Genomic DNA, 19,869 nt, shown 5'->3' on the forward strand with positions numbered 1-19,869 from the left:
ACTCCAACCCAGCAGTCTGGACTCCTGAAGACAATTATATAATAATGTAGATTACAAGGGGTGACGGTGTGATTGTGAAGACCTTGTGGATCACACCCCCTTTATCTAGTGTATGGATGAGTGGAGGAATGGGGATAAAAACTAAAGGACAAATGGGGTGGGATAGGGGGATGATTTGGGTGTTTTTTTCACTTTTATTTTTTATTCTTGTTCTGGTTCTTTCTGATGTAAGGAAAATGTTCAGAGATAGACTGTGGTGATGAACGCATAACTATGTTATCATACTGTGGACAGTGGATTGTATATCATGGATGATTGTATGGTGTGTGAATGTATTTCAATAAAACTGAATTAAAAAAAAAAATGGAATCAGCATCAAAAAACCTAGGTTTATAAAGGAGGTCCTGGGCCTAAGGAAGCCCAAGGGCCTGACTCATTGAACGCACCCCCCCATCTGCATTCTCCAGGTCCCACATGCATCGTGTGGAATCATCAAAGAAACGACTTCAGCAGGGCGCTGTGGCATGGTTGCCCCTCATTGCCACGAGGCTCAGCCATCAAATACTGTCTGTGGGTTCACCCAACCCTCCTATTGCAAAGACTCAATACAAGCTCATGTCCAAGGGGTGCCTCTGCAGAAGAGCCTGCTTTCTTGTTGTTGTTCAGATTATTTAAGTTAAATGGTTAATTATAATTTCTTTGGCTGCCTAGAAAATTTCAGAGCTGAATTTCAAGTTCAGGGCAGTTATCTTCAGGGTCTGGTGGTCTCTGCTCTGGGCCTTGCGCTGGGGTCTCTGTCCTGTTTTGATCCTCAGTGCATCATGGTACAGCATGTAAGCTGCGGAGGATGCTTTGCAAAGTCCGTACAGTGCAGGTTCTAAATAAGTAAATAAACACCAGGGTTTCAGGGCGTAGCTGGGCTGGTGGCATGAAATCCCCGATGGCAGTAAGTGATCAGATTCAGGGCTGCAGATTTTAGGGGCGGGCAATCTGGGTTGGATGGCCACTCCCTTATCTTCTTCAGCTTCTTCCAGGTGGCAACAGCCCTTCAGGCCTGGCCAGTGTCTTCAACGAGGACTGTCCCCCATTGCTTCGACCCTAATGATCTGTAGGAACCTGACTTTGGGGTAAAAGTCACATGACATAAATGGCATTTGTATGGGCTCCAAACCTGCCTCTAGCTTGCCGTGTGACCTTGGGGAGGTCCTCCCTCTCTATAAAATGGGGGTGTGAGGGATATTTAGGTTTCAGCTCCAACGATTTAGCATTCTCTAACAGGGCCGAGGGGAGGTTTCTTGGATCTGGATATTGTCAGCTCATTTGAAGAGCTGAGAGAGAAGCAAGGACAGCCCAGGCATTCAGCCAGGGTGAGAGTGAACTGGCTGTGTAGGAGATGTCAGAGCCGGGAGAGCCAGGTGCTGTAATGCTCTGGTGTCAGCCTCCCAGCCACAAGGGTGATGAGATGAAGGTGGTAGGGGCACCCCAGGTTGTTACAACATCCATACTGAAACATCCAACTGAAAGTTTTAAGGTTTCCCAAGTCCAAATCCTGATTTTACAGATGGGGAAACTGAGGCCCAGGAGGGGAAGGGGCTTGCTCAGAATCACAGTGAGGCAGAGGCTGGAGCAGGTCTGGAACACAGGCCTGGGAATGGGACCCTCTCCTTCCCCCTCAGTCCTTTGTGGCCCCTCACTTGGCCGTGGCCACCTGGATGATCACGAAGCCCTTGATGTCTGGGAAGTGGGAGCTGACGAGGTCCACCTGCAGCTGCCGGGGCCCACTCTTGGAGGGGGTGATGTTGAACTGGACCAAGGCCCTCTCCTGGGGCTCCAGGTCGGGCACACTGGAGGACGGGAGACAGGGAGAAAGGTACAATCAATCAGCCTCTTCTTCCTGAGCCTTGACATTCACAACTCATCAGTCTGCTTCCAGCAATCTCCCCTTCCTCCACTTTGTCTTCCTACCCAGCCAGGCTGGTCTCCTCCTGTGCTCTAAACGCACCTTAAACTTTGGCTCCTCTGAACTTGGTCCGCACCATTCCTTCCACCTAGGATGCCCTTCCCATCTCAGTCACACCCAAGGCCCAGATCAAATTTCTCTTCTTCCAGGGGAACTTTCCTGACACGCCAGCCATAGAGACCCCTGACTGGGAGGCCCGCCATCCTTCTTGATACTTGAAAATCTCTAATCAAATGTCAGCTGTATTGGGACTTCTCCCTGACCCCACCCCCAACCAAAGGCTGACTTTGTTCCCCTGGGCCATATTGGTGAGTGAGTGAATGAATAAATGAATGAGAACATGAATTTTTGGATAAATGTATATGAATCACTGGATAAATGTTTGAGTGAGTGAATGAATGCATAAATGAATGAATGTGGTGAATATGTAAACGAGTGATTGAATGAATGAATGGATGACTGAACAAGTAAAAACTGAATTGGGTAGACAAATGAAGTAAATGAATGAGAGTAAATAAATGAATAAAAGAGTGAATGAAAGAGTGAAAGAGTGAGCAAGAGAATGGGAGATTGATTGAATGAATAATAGATAAATGAGTGAAAATGTGAATGAGTGATATGTTCCTGGGGTCTGGAACCTCTTCTGCACCACCCTCCTCCATCCCAGCAGCTTCCCTCTGGCCCATCCCATAACGAGGGCAGCCCTGCCCCATTCCGGCACTTACTCGATACTGAGCTGTCCCTGGAGAAGGCCGCTGCCCTCCACCATCAGCACACAGTCCTCCATTCCCTCCGAGAGAGGATTGACCACCATCACTTCCACCACAACTGCCACCCCCACCACGGCTGGGCCCAGCACCTGGAGGGACAACACAGATGAGCCACATCCCCTCCTCCCTGAGCCCAAAGAACCCATGGCCCTGGCCCAGTCAGAGGTTAGGACATTAATCACATCTACCCGTGGCCTCCACATACCTTCATTACTGAGCACCATCCCCCTGCCTCCACACAACTCCTCTCCACCCTCAAGAGCTGGAGCTGGAGCTCAAAGCACAAAACCTCTCCCAGCTGTGAAGGGGGCCTGCCGGGAATGAGGCGGTGGGTTGGGACAAGAGTCACCTTGATGGTGATGGAGTCCTCCAGAGTAATGTCCTTCTCCACCAGGAGCTTCTCTCCTTTGGTGACGAGGCACATGGCAGCCAACAGGATCTTCTTGTCTTCCGTCAGGTCTTCCTTATACTGAGAGTAAGAGATGATGATTGGGATCTTTTTCTCTGGAAAGGAAAGCAGAGGTGGGAGTTGGGGGTCCAGTGCTCTTCTTCAACAGTATCCAGAAGGAGGAAGGGAACATTCAAAGAAAGTTTCTCTTCTTCCAGGGGACCTTCCCTGATATGCCAGCCGTAGAGACCCCTGGTCTTTAAAGCCACCCTGAGGCCATCATTATTATCCTCAGTTCACAGATGAAGAAACCTGAGGCTCAGAAAGGGTAATTTCTTACCAAATTCATATTACAAGTAAATCAAGGAACCAAGATGAGGTGGGATTTGAATTCAGACCAGTTAGCAACTGCAGCACCTGTCTCTCCAAGATGTCCCGGGGAGGTGTCTAAAATTTCACTAGTCATTCAAAGTGGAAACTTCTCAGTCCATCAAATCATTCTTCCCATGAGGAATTCACTCACTAAGTGTTTATTGAGCACCTAGTATGGAGCCAGGTGCAAAGCAGAGGGAGGCCAGGGGCCTATCTTATGCTTCCAATCCAGTGAAGAGGCCCAACTTCCTCTCAGCTTCTCCAAATCCCCCCTCTCCTTCAAGACCCAGCCTCGGCGAGACCACCAGCTTCAGAAGGTCTCTGCTGATACCCCATCCAGTGACCTCACGCCTTCCGTTCTCTGAGCTCCCATGGCCCTGGCCTCTCTCTCTCCCTCGCACCAGCCACAAACACCGTCTATGTAGTCTCTTCTTGTGAGCGTGGGTCACCATAGGCCATAGCTTCAGTTGTCAATGGCTTTTTTGACCAGTATATTAAAAAAAAAAAATAACTTCTAGGTGCAATGGAGCCTTTCTGGTTTGCCCCAGGCCCTACCACCCCCTACTGTCCTACCGCCACTGCTTCCTTTACTTCTTTTTTTTTAAATTCATTTTTATTGAGATATATTCACATACCATGCAATCATACAAAACAAAGCATACATTCAATTGTTTACAGGACCATTATATAGCTGTGCATTCATCACCCTTTACTTCTGTTTCCTTCTTGCTTCTCAAGGCCTCTGAGTTTGCCGCCTGTGAAAAGGGATCTTAACAGGCAAGGACTTGGCTCCTAACCTCTGTTCCCCCTGTCAGCAGGCCGATCCACGTAGCCAGGCTCTGCTTTCTTTCATGGGTTCCTTAGTCTGGTGGGTCACTGTTGGAAGAATCCTTACTACAACAACAGCAATAATTAATAATTATAAAGCTAACTTTCACTGAGGGCTTACAGGGTGCCAGGCATTGGGAGCATTTTCACGGATTAACTCATTTAATCCTCACGACTCCATGAGTGGGTATTATTATTACCTCCAACTTATAATAATATTATAAATATTTGCATTTATAATATATATATAAATACATTTTTTATAAGAATGGAAAAATATTTGGAAGGACACACAACAACCTAGTAATCACGGTTGCTTTAGGGAGAGGAACTGGGTGGCAGGAGGGCTCAAGGGAAAAGAATTACTTTTTATTAAACAAACTCTTGTTTCACCTTTAAAATTTTGTGCCATGTGCATGGGTTGATTGTTCAAAAAAATTACATATTTTAGTAATCATACTATTTGGCTCAGTAATCTCATTTCTGTGAACTGATTCTAAGAAAATAGTCTAAAATCCTGAATAAAAAAATAGATAAATTTTTATACCAAGATGTTTGCATTATGTCATTTTAATAACAATAACCTGATAACTACCCAATAGAAGGGAAAATGTGAAACAAATCACCATACATCTATTTTGCTTAAGAATTCACATCTATTAAAAGGATGTTCATGAAGAGTTTATAAAAATATATAAATTACAGCGTAATGTGAAAAGAGCAGGGCATGAATGAGTTTTTGAATATAATTAAAACCATGTTTTAAAAAAAGCCAACAGGCATGCAAAAAATATCAGAAGAAAAACATATATTTTGTAAGTGGGTGGTAGGATCATAGGCGATTTTTCTCTTTTTTTCCCTTGTGCTTTCTAAACCTTTAACGCACATGTATTGCTCTTAAAGTGAAACAATTGCTACAAATCAGGAGAACGTGTATGTTAATGAAAATTTCATTATAAAGTGTTATGCTATGATTTAGATTTTGTGAAAAATAAATGACAAAGATGCTAAAAATGTGTGTGACACTTCTTCTGCATGTTTTAACACCTTGTCAAAATACACACGCATCACTGATTAGCCAGAAACTGGCACAGAGGAAAAACTTCTCCGTTTAATTAAGTCTTTAGAGTTCAGAAAGGTATATGAAATGAGAGAGAGAGAGAAAAGAGAGAGGTGGGGAGAGAGAGATGGAGAGAAAGAAGAAGGTTGAGGAGAAGGAAACGGAGGAGGAGAAGGGGAGGGGAGGGGAAGGAGAGGGAGGAAGGGGAAAGGGAGGGGAGAAGGAGAGGAGGGAGAGTGAAAAGAGAGAAGAGAAAGAAAAACTAGAAAAGGAAGAATATCCAAATGGGATAAATTTAGTCAGTCATAGATGAGGTGCTATATGTTCAAGGGTCATGAGAAAAAGATCTTGAAATATTAAAAGGAAAAAAAATGATTGAAATAAATTCACTTAGAATGATGCAAACCCCTTCAAAAGGACTGAAGCCATCCTATTTTGCTTTGTACTAACGATGAATTTTAGGCAAACTGGCGTGTGCTGACCGGACCACTCACGCCACCGCCTGCAGTCAGGTGGCTGAATCAGCCGGGGAAATGCACTTTGAACCCTGGTCTTGCAGCCTCCCTGCCAGCCTGCCTGGGTTTGGGTCCTGCCACTAGTCACTGTGTGTCTTTGGACTCTGCTTCATCTTTCTGACAGAAGCTGGTTATGCCATTCATGTAGAATTCTCAGGACAGGGCCTGCCTGGCATACAGAAGCACTTCACAAAACAAAACAAAACAGCTCTTACAGGTCCACCACCTCATACAGAGCACCTGGAGCCAGGTGGGTTCCAGAATGTTTTGGATTTTAGAAAGGTAACACAAGGCATATTCCATATATATTATAAACTATATAATATTTATATAAATGTTATAAAGTATTCATATAAACATTACATAATATTTTACCTATTATAAAATATATAAACACCTGCTGCCAGCAGGTGTTTATTTGGCATGTAAATATTCATACTAATTGGGATAGAATATCAATCACCTCAGCACCAGATAATTGTGGACTTTAATCGCTGTTATCAACTTAGCCCCTCTGTGCCTCAGTTTTGTCATCTTCAAATTGGGGACAAGAGGCCCACAAGCGAGGCACTGAGCACAATGCCCAAAAATGCTCCCCTCACCCCCTTTCCTGGGACTGGGGGATCCTGGGCAGCCCCCCTTGCCCTCCTGGCGAGGGTAGGGTAGGGTTGACCAGGCGCCACCAGGCGGCGCTGTTCTTACCTTTCTGGGGCCCCAGCCTCACCGCGCGGGATTCGTGCAGGATTTCTGCCACCGGCCTGCGGGTGTAGAGGATGGTGGCGCCGCTCAGGTTGACTCGCACACGCTGCGCCCGGGAGGTGAGGTTGGCCAGGCACAGGGCCAGCCTCAGGTCGTGGCCCAGCACGGGCGGCTCCAGCACCTTGAACTTGCCGGTGATGCTGGGCTTGGCGGCCGGCTCCAGGAGCGCATCCCGCCACGGCCCGCGCCCGCCGGCCCTGCGGATCCGAGCCCTCCTGCCGCAGGCGTCCACGCTGAGCAGCCTCCGCACCGCCTTCCTGTACACCTGCCTCTCCTTGAGGGACCCTGCAGGGCATCCGCACACCGTCAGGGAGGGGCCCTCTTCTTCCTCCGCCTGTCCCAGCCCCGGCGCTTCTCTGGGCACCCCGCTCCCCCTCTTCAATTTACCACCGCTGTTGAATTGGCAGCCCAAGAGCCACGTGCAGACCCCAGAGTTTTGTGCCAACAACTGCAAATCAGGAAGTTTCACGTAAAAATACACATTTCCAGCTTTTCTGACAAGTGAGCCTGAATCCCACCAAATAATACTGGCCAACATTTTGATAGACTCACCTGTGTTCCAGGCACCATAACTTGAGGTGCTACATTTGAGGAAGGTACCCTTATCACCCCTATTTTACAGATGAAGAACCTGAGGCACACTGGAGTTAAGTAACTTGTCCGTCACACAGCTAGTAAGTGAGGGAGCCAGGCTTTGAACCCAGGCGGTCTGGGGCCAAATTCCATGTTCTTATTCATGCTTTCGAAGCGTCTCTCTACATTGCAATAACGGGCTGGGGCTGAGGAGTGGCTGACCCCTCTGGACAGGGATGCACTCTCTGGTTCTCCACAGTCCCCACCGAGCCCTGCAATGCCCACCAGTCTGCTGCACTCGCAGTGTGCTCGTTCCAGTTTGCTAATGCTGCCATTATGCAAAACACCAAAAGTGGATTGGCTTTTATAAAGGGGATTTATTTGGTTACAAAGTTACAGTCTGAAGGCCATGAAAATGTCCAAGTTAAGGCATCAACACAAGTATACCTTCATCGAAGGAAGGCCAATGGCGTCTGGAAAACCTCTGTTATCTGGGAAGGCACGTGGCTGGCATCTGCTGATCCCAGGCTGTGTTCCAGCTCCTCTCTCAACTCCTGTGCATTCTTCAAAATGTTGCTCTTGGGGCACTTGTCCTTTCTTTGCTTCTTTGGGGCAAAGTGTCAGCAAAAGTCTGTTTTCAAAGGCTGTCTCCAAAATGTCTCTCTAAGCTGCAGCTGCTCTGAGGTCCTTTTGTTTGTGAGCTCTTTTATAGTGCTCCAGTGATTAAGTCAAGACCAACTCTAAATGGGCAGGGTCCATAATTCCATGGAAATAATCTAATCAAAGGTATCACCTACAGTTGGGTGGGTCACATCTTCATGGAAACAACATAATCCAAAGATTCCAACCTAATCAACACTAATGCATCTGCCCCAAGATTGCATTAAAGAACATGCCATTTGGGGGGGGGGGGGCGCATAATACATCCAAACTGGCACAGTGCTCTCTGCAATTTTCCTGTAGACCTGTGAGCATACCTGTGTGAGTTTAGGATGTCTCTCTAGCTCAATCCTTTCTTTACAGCTCCAGACCAGGATATACAACTGGAAAGCACCCCCACACCCACACCAAGGTACCTCAAATTCAACCAAACATGCCACCTACTGCAGCATTTCCCATCTCATCAAATGCCTCCACCACTTGCCCAATTATAAAAGCCAGAAATCTAGGAGTGTACTTCTCCCTTTCTAATCTGGAACTTTTTAAAATTTATTTTTCTTGCTTAATTGCCCTGGCTAGAACCTCCAGTATGTTTAGTCAAAGTGGCATGTGTGGACATCCTTGACTTTTTCTCTGATCTTTGTGGCAAAGCAGTCAATCTTTCACCATGATGTATGATGTTTACTATGGGTTTTTAATAGATGCCCTGTATCAGGTTGAGGAATTACCTTCTTTTACTCATTTGTTGAGCATTTTTATCCTTTTTGGGGTGTTGGATTTTGTCAAAGGCTTTATTTTGTGTCTAATTAGATGGTCATGTGTGTTTTTTGTCCTTTATTATATTAATGTAGCATATTTCATTAGCTGATTTTCAGATATTTGATCAACCTTGCATTCCTGGATGAATCCCACTTGGTTGTGGTGTGTCAATCATTTTTGGTAAATGTGGCTGGATTTGATTTGCTAGTATTTGGTTGAGGATTTTCCATCTATATTCATAATGGATATTGGTCTGTGGTTTTATTTTCTTGTGATGTTATCATCTGGTTTAAATATCACGGTAAGACTCACCTCATAGCATGGGTTGGGAGGTGTTCTCTCCTATTTTTTTGGAAAAGTTTTTGAGAGATTGGTATTAATCCTTCTTTTTTAATCTTTGGTAGAATTCACCAGTGAAGCCATCTGGGCCTTGCCTTTTCTTTGTGGGAAAGTTTTTGATTACGTATCAATCTCTTGTTACTGACCTCTTCAGATTTCCTGTTTCTTCTTGAGTCAGTTTAGTGTTTGTGTCTTTATAGGAATTTGTCCATGTCATCTAAGTTATCCAATTTTTTTTTTGGCATGCAGTTGTTCATTGCATTTCCTTATAACCCTTTTTATTTCTGCCAGGTTGGTAGTGATATACCCTCTTTTATTTCCTCCTTTTTTCTTAGTCAATCTAACCAAAGGTTTGTCAATTTTGCTGTGCTTTTCAAAGTGCCAATGTTTGGTTTCATTGATTTTCTCTCTAATTTTTCTATTCTCTATTTCATTTACTTCTGCTCAATCTTTCTTATTTCCTTTCTTCTGCTTGCTTTAGGTGTTGTTTGCTTTTCCTTTTCCAGTATTGTAAGGTGGAACATTAGGTTATTAATTTGATCTTTCTTCTTTTTAAATAGATGATTACAGCTGTGCGGTGTGAATGTATTATGTCCCCCAAAATGCCATTTTCTTTGATGTAATCTTGTGTGGGCAGACACATCAGTGTTGATCAGATTGTAATTCTTTGAGTGTTTTCATGGAGATGCCACCTGCCCAGCTGTGGGTGATGACTCTGATTGGATGATGTCCATGGAAGTGTTGGCCTGCCCATTCAGGGTAGGTCTAAATTAAATCACTGGGGCCACGTAAATGAGCTGACAAACAGAAGGAACTCAGTGCAGCTGTAAGTGACATTTTGAAGAGCAACTGAGAGTGATATTTTGAAGGGGAGCCACAGCCAAGAGGGACACTTTGAAGAATGCACGGAAGCTGAGAGAGTAGCAGCAGATGAGAGAAAGTTTGAAGACGGCCATTGAAAGACTCTTGCTCCGGAGAAGCTAAGAGAGGATGCCCTAAGAGCAACTGAGAGTGACATTTTGACGAGGAGCTGCAGCCTAGAGAGGAACGTTCTGGGAGAAAGCCATTTTGAAACCAGAACTTGGAGCAGACACTGGCCACGTGCCTTTCCAGTTACCAGAGGTTTTCTGGACGCCATTGGCCATCCTCCAGTGAAGGTACCTGATTGTTGATGTGTTACCTTGGACGCTTTATGGCCATATGACTTTAACTTTGTAACCAAATAAACCCCGTTTATAAAAGCCAATCCATTTCTGGTGTTTTGCATTCTGGCAGCATTAGCAAACTAGAACAACAGCTATACATTTTCCTCTAAGCACTGCTTTAGCTGCATCCCATAAATTTGGGTGTATTTGTGTTTTCATTTTCATTCAGCACAAAATATCTTTTAATTTCCACAAGGTCTCTGTGGACCCGCCTCTCAGCCCCAGCCCCACCCCCGCTGTGCTCACTGTCTGTGTGGCCGGCCAGGCCCTGGTCAGCAGGTGCTCAGTCTTCCCACACAGGCCCAGAAGCCTATGGCTGGACAAGTCTGCCAACCTTGCTCCACTGGCAGCAGCTTTGCCGACTAACATTCTGGCTCTGTGTTCAGTCTCTTGGCCCGCAGATCAGCGGGGGAAGCTGACTTCCTCCACCCTACCTCTGCAGTCCCTGGTAGAATGCCCACCTGAAGCTGAGGGCAGCAGTGTGTTTCTGCACACACAGCTTCCTTAGAATGCCCTTTCCTTCTTTCTTGGGCATCTGGACCATCTCAGGGCAAAGCCCACTGCTCCCAGCAGCTCTGAATCTTTGAGCTCTAGTCTTGTGTCTTGGTAAGGCAGACAGAGCCCGAGTCCTTGTCATCTCATGGATAGAATGCTGTGGCCTGGATGAATAGCACCTGGGTCTGGAATCAGGATGCATAGGACCCCATCTTCCTGGAATGCCTTCCCAACCCCTCCCCTCCTGGCTAAAACTTACTCCCTCCAGGGTTCCCTTTGTCTCCCTCCCCACCTACATCCCATGCTCCTCTGTGCTCCTTCAGCCTTCTGGTCTCCCCCAACTTAGTGCTGATCACCCTGTACTGCCTTTATACTGCCAGCTCAACAGACTGTGAGTCCTCTGGGAATGTCTCTGTGCACCCTTGGCCCCTGAATCATGCCTGGCACTCAGGAGGCAGTGTTTCAGAGCCTAGTGTGGTATAGGGCACACATGGGCATCATAGAAGAGAAGGGGCAGTCTAGCATGGTGGAGGGCAGAGGCTCTGAGAGTAGACTGCCTGGCTGGAATCCCAGCTCTTCTAGACTTTGGAACCTTGGGGACATTACTCAGCCTCCCTGTGCCTTAGTTTGCTTATCTATGAAATGACTTTTTTAAAATGAGGAATAAATGAAATGCATAGACAGTGCTTGCCACTATGCTTGATGGTGCTATCATTGTTATCATCATTATTGTTATTATTATTATTATTCTAGAGGTGAAATCACTTGGCCCATAATAGGTAGTCAATAAATAGTGGATATTATTATAATAAAATACTGGCAACAAATTACAGAGTGAGGAGTGTGGACTCTGGAGCCCGATTCCCCACTTACTAGTTGGTCAACTTCCCTCACTGCATTTCTCCTCTGTAAAATGAATGTTATACCCTACAGGCACATGGTATGTGATTTACAGGCACATGGTATGTGATTTACAAGCACTTGTTAAATGAAATCACTAAATAACATGTGAAAACAGCCAGCCCACAGCAGGCAGGCAGTAATGATAATGGCTATTATAGTCATCCTGTAACAGGATGTAGATTTCTCCTGTGGCCATGTCCAAAACTTAGGGCAAAAAGTTCCAAAGACCCCATGTTCTAAGTTCCAGAAGCTCCCAGCAGACAGGGCCTAGCCATCAACCAGGGGGACCTCTGAGAGAGGTGTCAGTTCAGAAGAGGCTTCCCATCCACCACCCCCATCCACAGCCCCCCTCAAGAGAATGTAAGGGGGGACAAAAGGGGAGGAGACGATCAACATTCAAGGATGCACCATGTCCCTGGAGAAAGGAACTAAGGAAATGGTGGTGGTGAGACCTTCACAAAAGTCAGTATAAAGTCTGGGGATGTCTGCAACATTTACAGTTTGGGGGTTTGCTGGTAAAGTTTGTGGGTGCCTATGAGAAGGGTGGTTAGTAATTCATTCCCTGCAGGATGTCAGCAGATCCTGCCTTGCTTACCAAACCACATATCACTGGAACAGAAAGAAAAGAACCAAAGGTGGGAGATGGGCAGTCAGACCTTGCTTCCCTACTCCCAAGGGACAGGACCCAGGCCCCAACCTTGGAGCTGGACATGGAATGTAGATGAATCTTGGAAAAACCACTGTAGAATGTGGGGGCAAAAATCACCATGCATCAGAAGGAAGCCCTGTGACTGCCAACTGGGGTGGGGGAGGGAGGTCAGCTGAAAGAGGGGGGCCTAATGGCTCAAGAAATCAGCAGAGCTTGGGGGAACAGCCCAAGAGTGATCCCTGATGGCAGCAGATTGTGAAGGAGCCGCATCTGGCCTTGTCAAGCACAATAGTAAACTGGGGCGGCAGTTTGTCTCCAGACAAGTCCAAGGCCTTTGCTCTCTTCTCTCATCCTCCTCATGACCTAACACCCCAGAAGGCTTAGACCCTTAGACCAGTGGTTCTCAACCTTGACTGAACATTGGAACCACCTGGAGAGCTTTAAAAAATCCTGATGCCTGAGTGCTACTGTCTAGAGACTGTGATCTAATCAGCCAGGGGAGGAGTCTGGGCTGCTGTGGAAGGTTAAACATGGCCATAATACTTCGCAACTTTTCTCATCAAGAGGTGGAATCCATTTCCCACTGGTTGCGTCTGAGCTGGTTTTGTTGGCTTTGACAGAAGTGATGGTGGGTAAGCTCTGAGCCAGGCCTCGAGAACCCTTGCAACTTCCATCCTCACCGTCTGGGAATTCTGCCACCTGGGGACAGCCAGGGCTAGCCTGCTGGGGGACGGGAGGCTGCGTGCAGCAGAGAGGAGCCATTCCAGCGGAACACAGCCCAAATTGCTGACCCACAGACTCCTGAGCACATACACGAGCACTGTTTAATATATATAATGAACACAACTCCCAGGGGATTCCACTGTGTGGAAGGCAAAGCAGTAGAAAAGGGAGGGGTGGGGCATCCAGAGCAGACTCTGCCCCTTCCCCTGCTGCCAGCTCCCAGGGCCGCTGCTCCAGCTCATGCTGAGCAGAGGGGAGGAGACAAGCTTTGACTCAGTTGGAACTTGAAGTCTTAATTACCGGAACAACACTTCTAATAAGCAGAAATGGACACTGCTAAGGGACTTCTTACTCATCAAGAAAGGGAAACTTTAAAGTACAGCTAGGGCAACTACTGGAAAAAATATGTAACTGTCTTGTGTTAATACCCCAATAAATACAAGCTCTTCAATAAACCACTGGCCGTAATTTAGTGACCATGGCACAGGGCATGGCAAATAATAAGTGCTACACGGACAGGAGCTGCTATGAGTACAATAATTTTGAATTATACACTAGCTCAGGGTATCCTAGGTGTTCAGTAAATAATACCTGCTACTGTCATCACTGTTATTATAGGTAGTAATGATTATTATCATATGAAAATATACCCAATACAGTGCCTGGCAGGTGGAAATCTTCTAACACAGGGAGGTGCTTAGCAAACCGAGGATGCTCGCAGTATTACTTAAGTAAAGGCACTGGGCTCAAAGCACAAAAGCAAAGCTAGAGGGAAGCTGCTGGCGCCTCCCGGCAGGTGCGAGGGGCGGCCCCGGGCGCACAGCTCCCCTCCGCGGCCGATCAGCCACCCCAGGCGGCGCAGGCGGCCCCATCGCCCTTACCTTCCGGGTGCTTGTAGAGGCCGGTGATGTCCACGCGGGAGTCGCTGCCCACCGCCTTGGTGCTGATGCACCTGCCGATCTTCTTCGTGTCCGAGTACACGCGCTCGCGGCCCTCGTCCTCGTGCCAGAGCCACGTGACGTAGTCCGCGTTGACCTCGGCAAACACGAAGGGGCCGTCGTGGGCGAGGTGCACGTCGCCCTCCCGGATGGCGGCCACCGAGGCCGGGCCGCAGCGGAACGCGCCTGCGCGGGCGGGGCGGGCGTGAGCAGCGGGGACGGGGAGGAGCCGCGGTCTGGGGACCCGCCCGGCCGAGCCCCTACCTTTGCTCTCCTCCTGGGGGGTGGCGTCCAGAACCTGCCAGCCACTGTAAGAGGGGCCCAGGTCCCGCCGGGCAAACCAGCTCTCATTCCAGACGTGGAAATTCCTGCCACAGAGGGAGGACGGGGGTGGGGAGATGGGGGGGCGGTGAAGGGTCAGGCCCTGGGCCTGAGTGCCACGGCTGAGCCTCCTGAATCACTCATTCAGCCAGATTTATGAGCACCCATCATTCACCTGTCTCTATCTGTGTCTCTGTCTGTCTCTATCATCCATCTCTATCCATATCTGCTAAGAACCTGTTCAACATACCAGAAATACAATTATGAATAAGAAAGATGATTCTTGTCCTGCAGCTTACCTTCTAAAAAAGTTGACAGGTGGGGAGACAGCCATAATTAAGTAAGCAGATAAAGAAAACAGTGCAAGCAACAATTAGTGCTGTGAAGAGAAAGAAGGGGCTTGAGGTAGACAGTAACTGTTGGGGGCCTTCTCTAGATAGATGACATCTCAGGTGAGACCTAAGTGAGAAGAGTGAGGGGAACAGTGTTTTAGGAGAGAGAACAGCATGTACAAAGGTCCTGAGAGACCAAAAAAAGCTTAGCGTGTAAGGGGCAGAAAGCGTGTATCTCTGGGATATGACCAGGCTTAAGTAGGGTTCACATTATGCAGAGCTCTACAGGCTTTGGTAAGGAGCTCAGTTTTATTTTAAAATATCTGTAGTAAAGATGACAATACAAAACTAGGAAAAGGGCCCTCACTCATCCAGGATCACACAGTAAGGAAACAACAGTAAGAAACACCCCCCTGGTTTGCCTGATGTTGCATCTTTACAGCTGGTCCAAGAACTCACTTAGGGAGGGAACGGCCTTTGGGAGAATACCTTGATAAGCATTTGGGGGTAAAAGGGAGGGCACTGGCAACCTGGATGGTGACAGGGACCCTGACATCAAAAGGAGTGTCTGTTCTGCCTGAGGAAAGGAAAAGAAGATGATTTTTTTTTCTGTGTTCCTCCAGGGAGAGGGAGTGAAAGAACCAAAAAGAAGAGAAGAAAGGGGGAGAGGAGAGAAGCAGGGGGATGGTTGGTTGGAAGCCAGATGGGGAGAAGGACCCTGGATGTGCTTCCCTGGGTGTGGGTGTAGGACACATATTCTAAGAACAGGAATGCCGAGGCTGTCTGTACTTTGGTCCTGTATTACTCTCTACCTTCTCCCTCTTTAGATTCTTTAGAAAGCTGACTATTGAAGGATACTTTGTGTGTGAATAGACATTTGGACAAGGTTATTCACTGAAGCCTCATTGGTAAAAGCAAACGTTTGGAAGCAATTTAAATGTCCACCCTGATGGGGTGGTTACATAAATACAGTTGAGAGAGAGGCAGACAGGGTTCATATCCTGCTGTTCTGCTCAGTAGCTGTGTGGCCTTAGCCAAGTTACTTAATCTCTCTGTGCCTCAGTTGTCCTCATCTGTTAAAACAGAGATACTAATACTAACCTGCTTACAAGGTTGTTTGGAGGAATATATAAGTGAATATGTTCAGCACTTAGATCTCAGAGTAAGGGCTCAGTGAGTGTGGTGTTATGTATTAATATTTTAAACACTATGAAAAGTAAGGAAACTCTTTACATGCTGTTATAGAGTGATCTCCAGACCATACCATTAAATGTGCACACAAGAAGAACATGTTACATTATGCTGCCAATATTGTTTAAGCAGGTCAAGACAGGGAGCTATATACATGCATGGTCTGGTATCTGCAGAGCCTCTCTCTGGAAAATGGTGTAAGAAGCTAGTCATCATGCTGCCTCTGGAGAGGAGGACAAGGAGCTGGAGACGTAGGTGGGAGAGACTTTTCACTATAACCCATTTTTGTACCTTTTGGCTACAAAACCACATGAATGTATTCCTGATTTTTAAAAATTAAATTAAAATGAATGTTTAAAGCTTTGTGTGAGAAGTTTTATTTTGTTGTAACAGAGGAAGAAGGTTGTTTCCAACCTGGGAAAGACAGCAGGGAGCACCGGCAGCAGACAGAGAAGCAGGAGCAAGGAGAAAGCCCCCTAGGACTCTCGGGGAGGACTCAGATTCCTACAGAAAAAGTAGTCATGCTGCTTGTGATCTTCCCCTGCAGGGCCCCTCTCAATCCTCCTAGGACTGGCTCAGGAGAGCTGGGTTTTAGATCTGGGGCTGCCACGCCCCGGGCCGTGTAATGGAACATGGGGCCTGACTACATCTGCTGGGCCTCGGGGAGCCCCTTGGCCTGGGCTGGGGACCTAGGACCCACCACATGCTGTCTTCCGTCAGCTCCCCCAGGGTGCGCCCGAAGGAGTCCACGTATTTGTCCACACTCAGGTTCCTGTCCGTGTCGTGGGCCGAGTTGAAGTTGGATACGACCCGTGTGGCGATCCCCAAGCACCTGAGGACTGAAGAGCAGGAGGCCGAGTGGCTCCAGGAGCAGGCCGGGACCCCAGGCTGGGGCAGAGGGCTCTGGACTTCCCCAGCGGGCAACCCGCTCACTGCCGGCCACAGCTCCCTCCCTGTCTCTGCTTGTCTGTGGACTTTGGCAGGGCTGAGCCTCCAGCCTCTGCTCTCAGAAATGCCACCACCTCCTGTGCCTCCTCTCAGGGGTCTTCTGGGGACATTACTGCCACCTCCAATATAATGGACTCTGAGGCTGGCAGGACCTTCAAGGTCGTGTATAATACAGCCCTTCACTTTCCAGAGGGAAACATGGCCTGGGGGTCCACAGAACTAGCCCAAGGGAGAAGCAGAGGGAGGTGGGACACATTCTGCAAAATAAAAGACAAAGAATCAAGTAAATGAATTACCTGGGTTCTCTCTTCACAAACTGGATTTCTATTTCTCCATCACAGGTAAAGAAAAATGGGTTCGGGGGTGGGTCTATGCAAATATATGCAAAACATGCAAACAAGGGCACAAGCACTGGGGGTGGGGTGTGGGACCTTCTTTCCCAGGTACCTGTGCACAGGACTCCAGCGAAGACCCAGCACTGGCCATATTTGACTGGCTTGTACCTGCCCTTGAACCACTTCTGCAGAATGGCCACGCTGCCCCGCCAGTGCAGTGGGCTGGTGCCGCCGCCGTACTTGCCCTGCCACTGGCCTTGCACCACGCCCCGGTCATCATTGCTGTTCACCTGGGCAGAGGGGGGCACGGTCCACCACCAAGCACGGCTTCCCTCGGGGCCACCTGGCTCCCACTCCTGAAACGTCCCCATCGTTCAACCAGCTCCTGCTTTGGAGAACCCAGTCATTTTGGACCACCCCTTATTTTTGAATTGTCTAAGAATTGGGGGACAGCTACCATCTTAAAATACCTACTTTTGGGTACCATTTATCATTTTCAATTATCTTCTGCTTGGATATTCTGTTGTTTAAAACTATACAATTTTAGAGCACTTCCTGTTTTTAAATGATCTACCTTTTGGGACTCTTGGTGGTACAGATTATAGAGACAGCTCACATCTAAATTAGATGCTTGCTGTGTGCCAGGCACCGGCCTGAGGCTTGGGGCATACTATATTAGCTGTTTCAGGCTATGATGTAGTTCTATTAGGTACCTTCTTTTCAGATGAGAAAATGAGGCTCAGAAGAGTTAAGAGACTTGCTCAAAGTCACACAGCAAGTTGGTAGAAGGGGTGAACTGTAAATTCAGGACTTTGACTTGGGAGCCTGTGTTCGTATTCACAGGGCTGTAATGCTCTGCCTTTCTGGATTGGTCCTGCTTTTAATTATCTGTGCTCCAACATATCTTTGAGGTTTTGATAAACAGAGCTTGACTCATTTTTGGAATCTTAGATACCCTCCCACTGACCTTACCACCTGCCTGTGGTGGAGCTAGCAGGCACTCTGGCTGCCTTTCACGGAGGAAGCACTGTGACCTGGGGGATGTGATACCCCACCCCTGCATCTGGGCTGACCTGGGACTGGCTTTGACAGTGATTATGGTGGAGGTGATGCATGCCCAGACCTTATGAGACTGGGAGCCCACTTCCGTCTCTTGGAACAACTGCCTGGGGAGAAGCCTGCTGTCATTTTACAAGGCTGATTACCCTGAGACAATCATGCTGTAAGGAAGCCCAAGCTAGCCCCGTGGAGAGGCTGCATGGAGAGAAAGAGTGGTGATTGGCTAGCTCCAGCCGCTCCAGCCATCCCAGCCCAGGTGCCAGGCAAGAGGGTGAAGAAGCCATCTGGGATGTTCCAGCTGCAGCAGACACGACACGTAAGAGAACCAAGGAAAGGTCGACTGCCATAACCAAGGCCCCATCACACTATCCCACTCATCTGCAGCCATGCACACCACCCCACCTTGGAGTAGATGAGCCTTCCTCACAGTGCCCTGCCCAAGCTCCAGATCAACAAAATTGTAGTACAATAAATGGCTGTTTTACACCACTGAGTTTGGGGGTAGTTGTTAGGCAGCAGTTGAGAATCAAAATGAGAGATGACTTGGGAAAAACCATAGGGATTGGCCAGGGGTCTACCCGGGAGTGTAGATGCAGGAGTGGCAGGGGTTCCTCACCATGGCACTGATGACCCTGCTGATGTAGATGGGGTCGTGGCGGCGGGACACATCGGTGGCTTGGTTGTCTTGGTAACTGGGGCTTCGGTCCAGGATGGAGAGGCAGATGTTCAGGATGCCTTCCTCAAACTGCTCCCAGAGAGGCTGTACTTAGAGGCCAGTGCCTCATCCATATCCCAGACCCTGTGACTCTGTGTAGAGGGGTTCACCCTAAACTCACTCCCCAGGGACATCACAGGGCTTCACCACCTCAGAAACTCTCTTTCAAGAAGTCACCTGGGAGCCAGAAACTCAACATTTACCATGCCCCTCCCCATCAATAACCACCCATGACTCCCCATTACCCGCAGTTAAGTCACAAAAACTGGTGGCTCTTAAGCCACATCTACCTCCCTGATGTGCTCACCTGGTCTGCATGATGTTTTCCAATAAGTTTGAGTTAGTTGACACCGTTTTAAAAATGGGAGGACTTTTGCATAAGAATAAAGATACCTGGTTTCTGAAAAGTTGGAATGTCTGGTAACTTGGGGCTCACTTTCCCACTCAGCAACTATCAGCGGGCACTGAGTAGGAGTTATGTTGTAGATGGACCCTAAATTCCATTATGTCATCCCTGCCCAGCTGCTGAACTCCAAATGCTTGCAACCTCTGCCCTTCAGGGAAGTGTTTGAACTTCTCAGCCTGACATTCAAGGTCCTGCAGGGGGGCTGGTCTTCACTCGCCTCTCTGACCTCCCCCCCGTTGGGCTGCTGGAGCGCAGGCAGGCAGAGCTCCTCCAGCAGAACCTCAGACGGCTCCTACACTGCCCACATCCCTGCTGCTGTGTCTGCTCAAACTTCGATACCCAACTCCAATATCATGCAGGGCAGCCTTTCACGGTTCCCAAGGTGGAGTTTTCCTTCACCTACTTCTGAACTCCCTTTGCTCCCATCTCTACCACTTTGACTTCCCTGCCCCATTACGCCTTGCATTAGTAATTATTCATCAAGACCAGTGGCTCTTAAAGTGTGATTCCAGAACTGTGGCATCAGCATCCACCTGGGGACTTGTTAGAACTGCAAGTACTTGGGCCCCAAAGGACCTGCTGAATTTGAAACTCTGGGAGTGGGACCCAGCAGTGTGTGTGAAGCCCTCCAAGTGATTCCAATGTGCACTAACATTTGAGAGCCAC

At 47.9% G+C, this 19,869-nt stretch overlaps 1 protein-coding gene across 1 annotated transcript in view; it reads right to left on the bottom strand.

The window, feature by feature from the left end:
- Positions 1-369: 369 nt before the first annotated feature.
- Positions 370-19,869, bottom strand: part of TGM6 (transglutaminase 6) — a 33,560-nt gene continuing 14,060 nt past the window's right edge. The window contains exons 5-13 of the mRNA XM_037811136.1: positions 18,699-18,827; positions 17,136-17,313; positions 16,441-16,579; positions 14,161-14,264; positions 13,840-14,082; positions 6,596-6,937; positions 3,080-3,234; positions 2,686-2,819; positions 370-1,844 (exon numbers count right to left, since the gene is read on the bottom strand). Of these exons, the coding sequence (XP_037667064.1) occupies positions 1,691-1,844; positions 2,686-2,819; positions 3,080-3,234; positions 6,596-6,937; positions 13,840-14,082; positions 14,161-14,264; positions 16,441-16,579; positions 17,136-17,313; positions 18,699-18,827 (1,578 nt within the window). The 3' untranslated portion in view covers positions 370-1,690. The remainder of the gene's footprint in view (positions 1,845-2,685; positions 2,820-3,079; positions 3,235-6,595; positions 6,938-13,839; positions 14,083-14,160; positions 14,265-16,440; positions 16,580-17,135; positions 17,314-18,698; positions 18,828-19,869) is intronic.

This window comes from Choloepus didactylus, chromosome 19, assembly GCF_015220235.1.
Source record: "Choloepus didactylus isolate mChoDid1 chromosome 19, mChoDid1.pri, whole genome shotgun sequence".
Classification (NCBI taxonomy): Eukaryota; Metazoa; Chordata; class Mammalia; order Pilosa; family Megalonychidae; genus Choloepus; species Choloepus didactylus.